We start from the raw sequence: 13,865 nt of genomic DNA, 5'->3' as shown, positions 1-13,865 counted from the left end.
AGTGTGAATGAGGGAGACCGCTGGCTTTTTGATTGACAGGTGGACCACATTACGCTACCAATTAGCCCATTGGGGTATATACAATTTCTCAGGCTGGTCTTCTTGCGGAACAGCAGGACAGGAAAAGCTGTAGAGAAAGACTCCTGACAAAGGGCTGGGTTGATTTCTGTTTTAAACAGTTTATTTCCCTGTTTGTTTTGCACTGTGGCTGTTAGTCTCATGAAAAACAACAATTCTCTCTCTCTCTCTCTCTTTTTTTTTTTTAAATAGTGAATCACTAAGAAAAAATACAAATACAAACCCCAGATAGGAAGGGTATATTTTCCCCAGCTAAGGATTGTGACATGTACCTGGAGCAGCACTGCCTTAGAGTTTTACTGTAGGGAAAATTCCTCCAGACTATCCAAGCATGTCTTGGAAACAGATCTTAGTGTAGCTCGTAACTTGGCTGCTACTTACCCTTTGCTTGTCCGGGTCCACAAACCGAATTCCAAAGTAATCTTTCTCCAGTAAGTTTAGGTGGTGGCAGAGAAGGTCAAACAGATACTGACCCTTGGCATCTCTCTGCAAGATAAAGAAACTGCATTTACAAATGGATAGACACACGCCTGCTACGTTTAACTTAAAAGCAAAAGCACAGCTTCCCTAAAGCACTGAAATACTCAACAGCACACCCAGCAGGCTTTGCTTTTGCTGGAAACGAGATGGTGAAGGATTTGCAAGTGGGAGCATGACATACCAATACACTCGGCCATCTGAAACCTAGGATTACACCCAGGTTTGGTTTCAGAGTAGCAGCCGTGTTAGTCTGTATTCGCAAAAAGAAAAGGAGTACTTGTGGCACCTTAGAGACTAACAAATTTATTAGAGCATAAGCTTTCGTGAGCTACAGCTCACTTCATCGGATGCATTTGGTGGAAAAAACAGAGGAGAGATTTATATACACACACACAGAGAACATGAAACAATGGGTTTATCATACACACTGTAAGGAGAGTGATCACTTAAGATAAGCCATCACCAACAGCAGGGGGGGGAATTTTTTAGTCCCATTAACTTCCCTGGAGTTTTATCACAGATGAATTCATCTCAATGGGTCTCAATGGGTCACATTCTGCTCTCCCCTACACCGGTGCAATCGCAGAGAAGTCCCGTTCATGTCATTAGGGCTGCACAGCTGTAACTGAGAGCAGAACCCAGTGTGTTTTTATCTTATTGGTCCTCGCCTGAGAAATGTAAAATCATCACACTAAGCACTCAGGATTAATATTAACAGGGATGTTTCTGGTTATATGAAATACCCACACCTTTTGCAATCAAGTGGAGGCTAGCTCAGGTTGACAAAAGAAGGAAGTTCTGCGTCCAGGCTGCTCCACACCGACTTACCCTGCCTGTGTCCCAGGTTTTAGGAGAACGTGTGATCTGAATGATCAGACATGCTCCAATATTATGCACAATGGAACAAACTATCAACTCTAACTGAATTATCTTCCTTCTGTTGCTCAGCTCAGACTCTACCAACTTGTGGGCCACTAGTGACTGATGCCCCAATTCAGCAAAGCATTTAAAAATATTCTTATCTTTAAGCACATGCTTAAATCCCATTGAAGTTAAATGTGTGTTAGTGTTTGCTGAATTGGGGCCTCAGTGTGCCTACTCCTTTCCCTTCGCTAACTCCAAGTTGCTCCAGGCTTCTGCTGGCCTGGCAGTAGATCACTCAAATGGCCCCATTTAATTTTATTTCAATCACCATCTATCGGATGGTTTCCAATTCAATAAAAACCCCTTTCAAATGTTCACGGTGTGTGTGCCAGTATTTGCATCCAGCCCATCACATCCTCATTCCCCAATAGACTCCTTGCAGAAGAACACTGCAGCCTGTAGTCGGACACTTCACTAGCAAGCACCTAATTTATTAGTAAGAAAACTGCTTCTAAGTAACCCTGTTTCATTTTTTCCACAGAATGACTGTCACTGGGGCCAGTCCACCCTAATAAAGAACAATCATGATGCTCTGAAACACTGTAATTACATTCTTGGATACTTCTAAGGGAATGTTTTCACTGTTTTTTATAAACATCTTGCCAGAGATTCACATCTGTTTTCACAAATTTCCTGCTTTTAGTAATTTTCCTTTCACTTGCTTCAATAATATTCAGCATTTATGTAGCATTTTTCAAACTAACTCTCACAACCCCCTGTGATGCTATCCTTTGTTCACACATGTACAACTAGCTTCTCTCATAGGGTTACATAAGTCCACATTGGCCTTTAGGTCGCATTGCAAGGCATATTTCTTTTCCCAAGTTTGAGGGAGGAGGGATAGCTCAGTGGTTTGAGCATTGGCCTGGTGAACCCAGGGTTGTGAGTTCAATCCTTGAAGGGGCCATTTAGGGATCTGGGGCAGATATTGGGGATTGGTCCTGCTTTGAGCGGTGGGGTGGACTAGATACCTCCTGAGGTCCCTTCCAAGCCTCATATTCGATGAGGAGACCTCAAATGTATGGAGGAAGGGGTTTAAACTGTTTGCAGAGCCCTGCATGGATACCTGCTCCCCAGAATAGGAAGTGAGGGTATCTACAGATTTTCAGAGCTGCAGCCATTTGTTAGCACTGGGATTAGAACTCAAATGTCCAGTTTACAGTGCTCTGCCCAGACCGTGGTATCTCACCTCCTAATTTCCATTGTCCAGTGTTCCACATTACAGTTCCACAACAGAAGCTGTAAGGTTACCACTCTTTTTTCAAACAGTAAAGCAGCAGAACACTGCACTGATGTTTTTATAGATTCATAGGACTTTAAGGCCAGAAGATATGATCATTCGGTCTGGCCTCTTGCATAACACAGGCCAGAGAACCTCACCCAGTGATTTCTGCATCAAACACAACTTCTGCTTGAGCTAGAGCAGATCTTTTAGAAAGACATCCCATCTTGGTTTAAAGACCCCAAGTGATAGAGAATCTACTGCATCCGCTAGCAAGTTGTTCCAATGGTTAACTTCCCTCGCTATTAAAAATTTGCACCTTTTTTCTAGTCTGAATTTGTCAGGCTTCAGCTTACAGCCATAGGAGCCAAATGCCTTCATCCACTAAAGAGCCATCTAATGTCAGAAATCTGTTCCCCCACCTATGTACCTGCAGACCGTGATCAAGTAACCTCTTGGCTTTTACTTGTATAAACTAAGTAGGTTGAGTTTCTTTAGTCTTTCACTATTTTGTGATTCAAGGACTAACATTTATTTTTAACCTTGTCAAGGTTCCTTCCCCACTCTGAACTCTGGGTTACAGATGTGGGGACCCGCATGAAAGACCCCCTAGGCTTATTTCTACCATCTTAGGTTAAAAACTTCCCCAAGGCACAAAATCTTTGCTCTTGGATTAGGGTATGCTGCCACCACCAAGCGCTTTAAAGAACCAGGGAAAAGGACCACTTGGAGTTCCTCTTCCCCAGCTATCCCCCCAAGCCCTTACACCCCCTTTCCTGGGGAGGCTTGAGAATAAACTAGTTGAGCACAAACCAGCTTGGGTTTCTTAGGACCCTAAAAACCCAATCAGATTCTTAAAAACACAGAACTTTATTAGAAGAACAAAACAAAGATAAAAGAAACACTCTAAGATTAGAATGGAAGATAATCTCACAGACAGTCAGATTCAACACACAGAGAATCCCTCTAGGCAAAACCTTAAGTTACAAAAAGACACAAAACCAGGAATACACATTCCCTCCAGCACAGCGAATTTATAAGCCAAAACAAAGAAAACCTAACTTATTTTCTAGCTAGATTACTTACTAACTTTACAGGAGTTGGAGGGCTTGCATCCTTGATCTGTTCCCAGCAAAGGTATCACACAGACTGATGAAAGCCTTTTCCCCCCGCCTCCAGATTTGAAAGTATCTTGTCCTCTCATTGGTCATTTTGGGTCAGGTGCCCACGAGATTACCATAGCTTCTTAACCCTTTACAGATGAAAGGATTTTGCCTCTGGCCAGGAGGGATTTTATAGCACTGTATACAGAAAGATGGTTACCCTTCCCTTTATATTTATGACAAACCTGTTTTCGCTCTCTCCTCTTTTACTGAGTTATTGAGACTAATTTCTTCTTCCCTTCCTGCTCTACACTGGTTTGCATTGCTGTGTGCTGTTAAAGTCTATATTTGTCTATAACCAGCGAGTGCTTTCGCGACTCCATGCTAAGGAAACATCCACTCCTAAAGGGAGCTTCTAAACATTCTAATTCATTAAAGCATTGCTGAATTACAGCAGAACTCCTTTGAAAAAAAGGATGCACATCCAGCCCAATTACCATTAAGAATAGGACAAGGCATTTACGGAAAAGTAGCAATGTTTAAACCTGGTCTGTGTAATGGCATTGATTAACTCTGCTTCCCAGCATAGCTAAACACAATGTTTTAAGAGGCGTGGCTGAGGGGTCTAAGCCATAGTCTATTTTTTTTCTTACTTCAGCTAGTCTGCCAAGAGGAACTGGTATTGGTTTTGGGCAGCTTCTTTAGTCAGCTGTGTACAGGTGAAGGTGCTTCCGCTCTGCATGTGCTGCAGCATATACATCAAACACAAGGTGATGACTCCTGTAAGAAGCTGAATAGGCTGTCTATGGAAAACAGCTTTCTGAACAACTACCATGCAGTTTTATAAGATCCCACATGCCAGGACAATTGCTAAATACAGCTAGACTGGGAGTTACAGAGGAATTTTGAAATATCATAGACCTAACACTTGGTATATTTTGAGATTATTAAAACCTGAAGCCCCAGTCCTGCAAAGCCTTAGACACATGCTTAATTCTAGATAGTGAGAGTGGTGCCATTGAAGTCCATGGGGCTGCTGACTGTGTATGAAGTTAGGCATAGGTTTAGGTCCTCAGCAGGTAGTGCCTATATATCCTCTAGATTAGAAGTACGATTACTATTTTTCCAAAACATTCTCCAATCCACTGCTGAAAGTTTTTTTTGTTTTTTTGGGGGGTGAAGGGGGAGCCAATATTAATGTAGGACCTACAAAAATATTTGTTGCACTTGGTCTTTTTTGGTTCTCTAGCATCACTTAACTAAGGATTGGTCCATACACAGAACTGTATCCATTTAATCAACAGTGTGATTTATTATTGATTTAGTTAACCCAATACATCATCATCTCAGGACACTGTTGCATCAGTGTAAACCTGGCCCATAACCATTTAACGGGTATCAGTACATTTACAGACACAAGCTAAGTCAATATAAGCTGCTGTTTTAAAACAATATAGAAATGTTTGCATGAGGGGGGTGGGGTTGCACTGGTGTAACTGAATTCTTTAACTGATTTAAGATAAACGAGTGCAATGTGTGTGTATAGACAAGCCCTAAGAAACACTATTCTCAACCCTCCCAATCCCCAAGTGCTATGGACACAGAGGCAGGTGCATACAATGTCTATTTCTTGTGTTCTGGGCTCAGGAGAAAAATTAAATACTGCTGGAAAAACAAAAAGGTGTGTGTGTCAATTTCAAGATCAGTTAGGAACTGCAGGGGGGAAACTCACCATTTACCAAATCGACAAGAGACAAGATTGGATGGGAAAGAAATTACATTTCCAAATTCTGAGAGACTATTACAAATAATGATGGATTTTCAAGATAGTGCTCAGTAAAGCATTATGCTGATGATTCATTCTGTGGTATATTTTGTGGAGGGGAATACAGTGCTCTTCAGTCAAGGGCTAAGAGCACCTTGGAAAGCCAAGTGCAGTGTGAACAGGATGAGCACAAGCTTCCCCACACATCACTGCCATTGCACCCCAGTTTGGAGCACAGCACCCATGCCAGGCCAGTTTAGAGGCTAACCTTGCTAAATGGTGCTTTCATGGCTTTGATAAAATGCTGCCCTCAGACCCCACTATGAAGATCTACTACAAGAACTCATGGACCACCTTTCAAGTCAGGCATTTGCACTCACTATCAGCATTAAGAAAACGGTTGTATTAGGACACGGGGTTCCACAAGATCCTTCAATTACCTTAAACACAAACCAGCTATAGGTCCAAAAGTTGAGCTATTTATATTCTACAGTGACCACCAACCTCTCACTGAATGAAGAACTAAATGTTCGCATTAGAAAGGCTGCCACCACCTTTAGAAGATGACCTAAAATAGCATGGAATAACTCAGAGCTTGCCAACAAGACCAAAATACTAGTGTACCAAGCTTACGTCCTCAGCGCTCTCAAGTGTGCTGGGGAAACGTGGACAACTTATGCTCATCAGGAGAAAAAGTTGAACAGTTTCTGCCTACACTGTTTATGCCGCATACTCAACACCAAATGGCAAGATAAAGTCACCAACGCAGAGGTTCTTCGAAGGGCAAATTTACCAACCGTGACAGTCTGGCTCAAGCAAAGACGACCGCGCTGGCTGGGCCATCTGAGTAGGTTTGAAGACAGACGCATACCCAAGGACATGCTGTACGGGGAGCTATCTGAGGGAACGAGAGAAAAAGGACATCCCAAGCTTCGCTATATAAAGACACATGCAAGCAAGATATGAAGTAATTTGGAATTGATCCTGACCAATGGGAAATCTTGGCAAGTGATCATAACAAGTGGCGCCATCGTCTCCATCAGGGTATCAAAGTCCATGACAGAAGCTGGCCAGCCAAAGCTTGAAGAGAAACAAGCCCATAGGAAGCAAGCATTTCCCAGCCAAGATACAGATATTTGCAACAACTGCCGAAGATCATTCAAATCTCAGATTGGACTGTTCAGTCACATGGGACGTTGCAAACCATCTACATCATAGGCTGCCATTCCCACCGTCTCCCGCAGATGACAGGAAGCCAAAAAAAAGGACTGGGGCCATTATGCTCCTTTTCACTTCTTACCTAATTAGAACAAGAACACACGGATCCCATGCGGTGCTGAGTGCCCTCAACACCCACTGAAGATGCCCACAGTGTCCGGCCCCTAGTCTCCAGAGGCAGGAAGCTGGCGTATGATGCTCCAACCCAGCACTATGATTCCAAAATGGTTGATTTCCAGAGGGCAGGTGCTCAGCATCTTCTGACAATCAGGCCCCCTTACAATGGCTCCAGCTGGGCACCCAAAAATCACAAGTCACATTTGGAAATCTCAAGCCATGCTACCTGTCCCTGAAGAGGACACCGCCGAGCGGGGAGCAAGACGGTTACCAAACCAGCAGAGCAGACAACGGGTGAGACACCACGCGCAGAAGGTGCTCCGCAGCTAACGAGCTAATTCCCGAAGCAACCAGCAGGAGGCGCCAGCGGTGGTGAGTAGTGACCCTGTTACACTTACCAAAAGAAAAAGCAGGGGGCCAGATTCTGCTCTTACCCGTACCAGTGAGAATCCGGAGCCAGTGCACCACAGCCATTGGATCTGGCCTGTCCATCTGGCGTGGTCTCGTTCATGGTATGCTAGTTCACTCCAGCACCTCTTTGCCTTGCCAGACACACACTCGGTAACCTGGCTGCGCTTGCGTTCCCAAGTCAGCATGAGCTGTGCTTTAATGCTTTTCATCTTGCACAGATCAAATGTTGCTTCTGACAGGGCTCCTTTAAGATAACACAGGATCCTATTTTCCTACAAATCCATTTAATGAATATGCAATCTGATCAAATAATCACTCACCAGAAATAGGCCAGGCAATCAGGGAACCCCTAGAGGTCTGTCTCTAGCACGTTTCTGGCGTTTGAGACATTATGGTAAATGTCACTGCATTTTAAATCCATTGTGCTTCATTTAAAGAGTTAATAAGTTCAGGCTGGAATTATGCAAATATTGAAATGATTTGCTTACTCCACGTCAGCCAGCACTTGCAGAGGTGTCTGACCTTTCCAAAGGGCTAGCAACAAGCATCCCAGAAGCAGTAATGGAAGGGCTGACCCCAATCCCCTGCAACAGCAGGCCTGTGTTTCCAAGTATAAACGCATGTCAAGGTCTATTCCATTTGCAAGTCTGCTGCATTTAATTGGCTCCCATCCTGCTGTAGCAGGTTACTAGTGTCTCGTGCAGTCATAGAGGGAAGTCAGAAGTGACAGGGACAAGTAGAGGGACTCTGCTTGAGACACATGGGGTGTGAAGTTCCAGCTCCAGCAGAGAAAGAGCCTGTGGAAATCCAGCCGCTGCATCCAGCAGAGTGACTGAGGGGAGAATAAAAGAAAAGGAGTACTTGTGGCACCTTAGAGACTAACAAATTTATTTGAGCATAAGCTTTCGTCAGCTACAGCTCACTTCATCGGATGAGGGGAGAATGGCAGAGTGACCTGGACACCAAATGGAGTCCACTGAGCATGGAAATCAGTGCTCATTCTCTTCCGCTGCTTTGAAAAGCTTGTAACGTGGGGTGATCACTTACTCTGAGCTTTCTTCAGAGACTCATGTTGCTCCTACTGGGAAACTATCACTCGGCTGTCCCTAGAATTCTCCTGCCTTGTGACCAGGCTGTCTTCTTTACAACCTTGCCGCATGGTCTTTCATTCTTTACTAATTTCCCTGTTCTGATACCTGCTTTACACACCTGCAGCCTGCACAAACATCCAGAGGCAGAATTCTCTCCAGAGCCAGTCTGCGAGGACAATCCTCATACGCGAAGCAAATTTCACTGGCACTTTTCTAGGTGATGTCATGGATGATTCTGCTTGTCTACAAGGCTACTCGCTGCAGTCTCAGTCCATCCCCCAACAGTTTCCTAGCCAGCATTCCCCTAAGGCCTGGCCTCAGCTGTAGAACTGAATAATTCTTGACAGCTCTCAGTTAGCACTGCATCAGCTGGTAACTGTGCTTTCTTTCCACCCTTACCCGCTGGAACTCACTTGCAGCACAAACTGGTCTCACTGAGTCATTAACTAAGTTTAAATCAAGTCTAAAGACTCTCCTGTTGCAACCATTATTGATCTATTTGTAAAGTGTCTGATGCTGTCGTGAAGGGCGTTAAATGTAATGGTTGATTCAGTATATACCATTTGAAAAGACTGTTTCAACATACTGAGAGCTGAGAAAGACAAGTGAGTTCACTACTGCTTGTGCAGAAGGTTTTAGAAACTTTGCATATCTTTGCCAATTATGTAGTGGGTTATGTTGAAATATGCAGTGTATGTGAGTTAAAGACAGGAAAAGCTTCATTTGAACAGACAAGAATGTTTCAAAATAATTTATCAAAAGCCACCTCCTCCCAGAAAAATTAGTCAAACGTGGGGGCTCCAGCAGTCTGCCCTTAGAATATAATTAACAGTGCACACTGCCACTAGCTAAAGTAATAACTAGAGTCTGTGTAACTCAGGGCCACATTTTATGTGATTTACATAACACTGAAGGACCAATAAACTGGTTTTCAACTTTGTTCTAATTATGGTTACACAAAATGGAACTGAAACAAGTTTTGTGAACAAATCCACATGGACAAATTTAAGAGATTCTTATCTATGAGTGGAAACACCCTGCTACCTATCCCCTTCCTCCCAGGCCAAAGGCCCCCAAGCATTGTAGCCATGACCTACACGGCAGAGGGGTCCCCCTTCAGCTGGAGCCAGAGCCCTTCCACGCAAGGGCAAACTAGAAATACCACTGCTCCTGAAAGTATATGCTTAACATATGCAGGGCTTTCCCACACAGGAGGAAACCACAGAGAACGTGTTTAGGGCACGTTTGTCAGTGGAAGTTCATGTCTGTTCCATCGACTTAGCTCTCTGTAGTGCTCATCGCTGTATCATCTAGCACCCCAACCTGATCTGAAAATTTCCTGTGGACTTCTAGGGGAGCATGATTGGGCCCTAAGCACTGTGTTCTCTTCTGCACTAGTGTTTAGAAATGAGGGGCTCTGTGTTAAAACCAAGAAAGGAAAAGGCTTTTGAGCCAAACCTATCTCACCTTTCCCCTTCATTGTTTGCCATAAATACAAAGGATCACATTTGTTCCTTTTTTCCACCAAATGCATCCGATGAAATGAGCTGTAGCTCACGAAAGCTTATGCTCTAATAAATTTGTTAGTCTCTAAGGTGCCACAAGTCCTCCTTTTCTTTTTGCGAATACAGACTAACACAGCTGCTACTCTGAAACCATTTGTTCCTGGTGTAACTCCACTGGCTCCTGGAGAGTTACACCAGGGATTTATCTGGCCCAGAGTGACAGAAACCACATCAGCTGCTCTCCCTGGGGATGTGGAGCTGTGACTCTCACTTTGTACGTGTTTGTTTTCTCTCAGATGAGTTTAATCTGTGACAATCTGACTAGCACAATAAACACCCCCATTCACTAACGTATGCAAGAGGCAGCTCAATATAAAAATTCCCTCCTCTGATAGCAGCAGCAACAAACCAATGCCATAGAAACCCCGAAGCTGCGATGGCCGGCAATGTGCACAAAAGAACCCAGGGCCAGAATGGCACAAACTAATGTCTAGTCCTCACCATTGCTGCTGCTTGATGAGTTTTTCCTGAAGGTATCTGGGAGCCCCTTGCAGGGCCTCTGCTGCTAACCTCTACGGCTGACTATTTAGTATCATCCCTCTCATTCCTATCGATAACACAGAACATAAAAACCCGAGCATGGATGTCTTTCAGCACTTTGCTCTATTTACAAATACTGCAGACGTTCAAGGGAGGAGTTAAATATTTATAAATCCAGCCTGTTGTCTCCCACTCTTGTATTTTCTGGCTGGAGATACTGTGTGCCTCTCCCCTGAAGCCCATTAGATACATTTCCATTGACAGCACGGAGGCTCAGCAGTAAAGCAGAGCAGACCCACAGCTACATCTTTGGCTGCTACTGGTCTCATTGAGTCAAGCGACACTGCCCCAGGTTACGGCATTGAACCCGGGCCGCAGAGTTCAGAGCTAGAATTGGATCTGTGACCAGGTGCCTGGGATGGGCCATGCCAAGGGCAGACTAACCCCAAAGCTGGTGGTATGCTCTAGAATTAGATTCACCAGGCCAGTAACAAAAGAGCAGTTAGCCAGAAGCCAAACACCGTCCCCTGTAGGCATCCCAACCCTTGGCTCCCGCCCAGGCAACCCAATCTAATATAGTGAGAGGTTATTGAAAACCCATTTCATCATAGGTGAGGTTCATCCTAATCCCAAAGGATCAGACACTTACTTACCCCAGGTCAAGATGCATCTCAGATCTTACCCAAATATCACGCTGTCAGCTAATCTTTAGTAAACTAAGATTTAACAGTAAAAGAGAAAAGTTATAAATGCCTAGTAGATCATATATATACAAATGATTACAAAATCCTTGTATTAGGTGTTTAGCAGTGATGGAAGAGACGGTTGGCTCGTAAAGTCTCTGGTTCTGTCCAAAAGATTGGAAGGTAGATCCATAGTTCATGATACTCCTTTGAGTTGTAAATCCACAGTCCAGAGAATTGGAGCAGGAAAGAGGCAATATGGAGATGTCTCCGGTGTCTTTTTATATCCTCTGCCCCGTGCATGGAAATTTCCTGTCCCAAACAAAGCCCACAGCCCTGGTGAATGGACAGTTACTGGCTCCAGATGGAGTCCGGGGTCACATCAGCCTATCATATCCTTTCATGGTTTGCTGAATCACAGCGGGTGGCTCCTCGCTGTCTGAGGCGTCCGTCCGCAGGAAGAGTTATCTGGGGGGGAATGAGTTTCTTTAATGACCCATTGGGAAAGTGGAGTGTCCTTGATGGGCCATCAACACCTCGCTGTCTAGCTCTGTTGTAAATCTATCAGGAGGGTGTCACCCAGGAATACAACACAGGCCTAAGACACAAGTCCTTAGCCAATATTCATAACTAAGGATATAAAGATGATACGTGGATTTAACCAGGATGATCATAGTTGATAGATTGTAACTTTTCCATGGACACCTTACATCAGCAGTTCTCGACCTGTGGGCCGCATGCACCCCAATTAGCGCATAGCTGCAGCCCAGCTATGTGCTAAAAGCCACTGGGCCACACAGTGGGGTCCGGGTTCCTGGCTGCCCAGCGTGGTAGAATCCAGGCTGCCCAGCCCAGCACGACGGGGGTCTGGGGTTTAGGACTGCCAGCCAGCCCCGCAGGGCCTGGGTTTGCCGGCTGGCCCTGCAGAGTCCAGGGTTGGCGTTGGTGTTGCTGGCTGGCCCCCTGCACGGCAGGGTCCGGGGTCCCTGCCACCAGGCCCTCGGCCCAGGGCTCCACTCCTGGCCCCACTCTGTGGAGTGGTCTCTGGGCAGGAGTCTCTGGGCATAGGGGTCTGTGGGAACGGTTCGGTGAGGTGGGCTGTGGTTCTCAACCTGCGGCCCACAATGATAAATAGGTTGAGAACCACATGATACACTTTAAGAAAAGAAGTACCCGTGGCACCTTAGAGACTAACCAATTTATTAGAGCATAAGCTTTCGTGAGCTACAGCTCACTTCATCGGATGCATCCGATGAAATGCATCCGATGAAGTGAGCTGTAGCTCACGAAAGCTTATGCTCTAATAAATTTGTTAGTCTCTAAGGTGCCACGGGTACTCCTTTTCTTTTTGCAAATACAGACTAACACGGCTGCTACTCTGAAACATGATACACTTTGTACAAGATTTATGGTAATTGTATAATACTGGTAATATCAATGATATAAATGGACATCTCTAATCATACAGGATCCATCCAGACTTTCCCAGAGTTCAGGAGTAGTCAGATCGAGAGTTCTGATTCCAGACTCTCTCTCTAATTTTGGGGGAGGGGAACTCACATCACTTCTCAAGCACTTTTCTATCTCTGGTGCAAAAGTCACACTTGAGCATCAGAAATGAGCACTCCCAAAACTTGGCTTGGTATCAGCTATTAATCTGGCTGTAGGACACCTCCTTGCTCATGATGATTACATTTAGTAATTCTAACTGCAGCATTATATCCAGCTCTAGCATATAACTTCCAATATGAATGTCACTATAAAAGTACAATTCCACTTCTACATGTGATATCACAGCCCTACCTAACCATACTTAGTGTATTCCAAGAATGAAATATCTTTGCACCAATAAAATTTTAAATGAGATTCTGGGGCTGTCCAAGCCCACAGCTCAATAACCTCATTTGAAGTCACACCCTTGCTTTAGCAGTTGTGTTAGCAGTTTATTGTGCTGATGGGCTTTGATGCGACATCACCATAGGTGTTTAGAATAGCTAATCCAATGATACTTTAAACTCTGGGGAGAATTAACTGGCCAACTTCATCATAGCTCCACAAAAGGACTAAAACTTTCTTAGAATGTCAGTGAATCAGGTTCCCTGAAAGTGAATTTTCTACATAAAACGTCAGTTGCCTGGCCTGACCCTCTTCCTTCACTGTATACTTCAGTGGGAAAAGGAGAGACTCGTACAAAGGATGGTAAATGGCCATCTGCCAAGATAGCACTTCAGGAACTGGTTACCAACCCCACGACATCCCTGTTTATCAAAGGAACAAGCAGGATTGCCCCTCTGTCACTCTTAGGCACACAAAGACGACTCAACAGAAAAGGAAGCTCATCACCAAATACAAACTCTTTTCATTACACAGGCACCATTACCACTGTTCCTGACACAGATCCTGCACTCTTTCCACACCTTTAACATCCTCTGCAGTAAATCTGCCCATCAGTCTACGTTTTAATATTATGTTCACCACCAGGGTATCTGCTTGTGTGTGTTGTATGAGGAAATGCGATAGGGTAGGGCCTCCTGCTCTCTAGCTACGCCTGAAGTTCCACACACAGTGGGTGCCAAGCCAAGGCACCCAGACACCACATTGATGGAACAAATAAATGGCTGTCATAATAGACTGATTAACTAACACAGTACACACCTCTTCCCACAAGGCACAGCTGTTCCCAGGACTTACTACATGATTCAGTCCCCCAAGAACGTAGCCAGGGAGC

General features: G+C 44.6%; 1 protein-coding gene across 5 annotated transcripts in view; it reads right to left on the bottom strand.

Moving 5' to 3' along the window:
* FRMD5 (FERM domain containing 5) overlaps positions 1-13,865 on the bottom strand; it is a 346,861-nt gene that overhangs the window by 113,227 nt on the left and 219,769 nt on the right. For all 5 annotated transcript variants that reach the window (XM_038418836.2, XM_043493290.1, XM_038418838.2 and 2 more), the window contains exon 2: positions 460-564. In XM_038418836.2, coding sequence (XP_038274764.1) covers positions 460-564 — 105 coding nt within the window. The remainder of the gene's footprint in view (positions 1-459; positions 565-13,865) is intronic.

The sequence above is a fragment of the Dermochelys coriacea genome, chromosome 10 (assembly GCF_009764565.3).
Source record: "Dermochelys coriacea isolate rDerCor1 chromosome 10, rDerCor1.pri.v4, whole genome shotgun sequence".
NCBI classification, from domain to species: domain Eukaryota; kingdom Metazoa; phylum Chordata; order Testudines; family Dermochelyidae; genus Dermochelys; species Dermochelys coriacea.
Note: the sequence above shows the minus strand (reverse complement) of the source record. Positions and strands in the feature narration are given on the sequence as shown.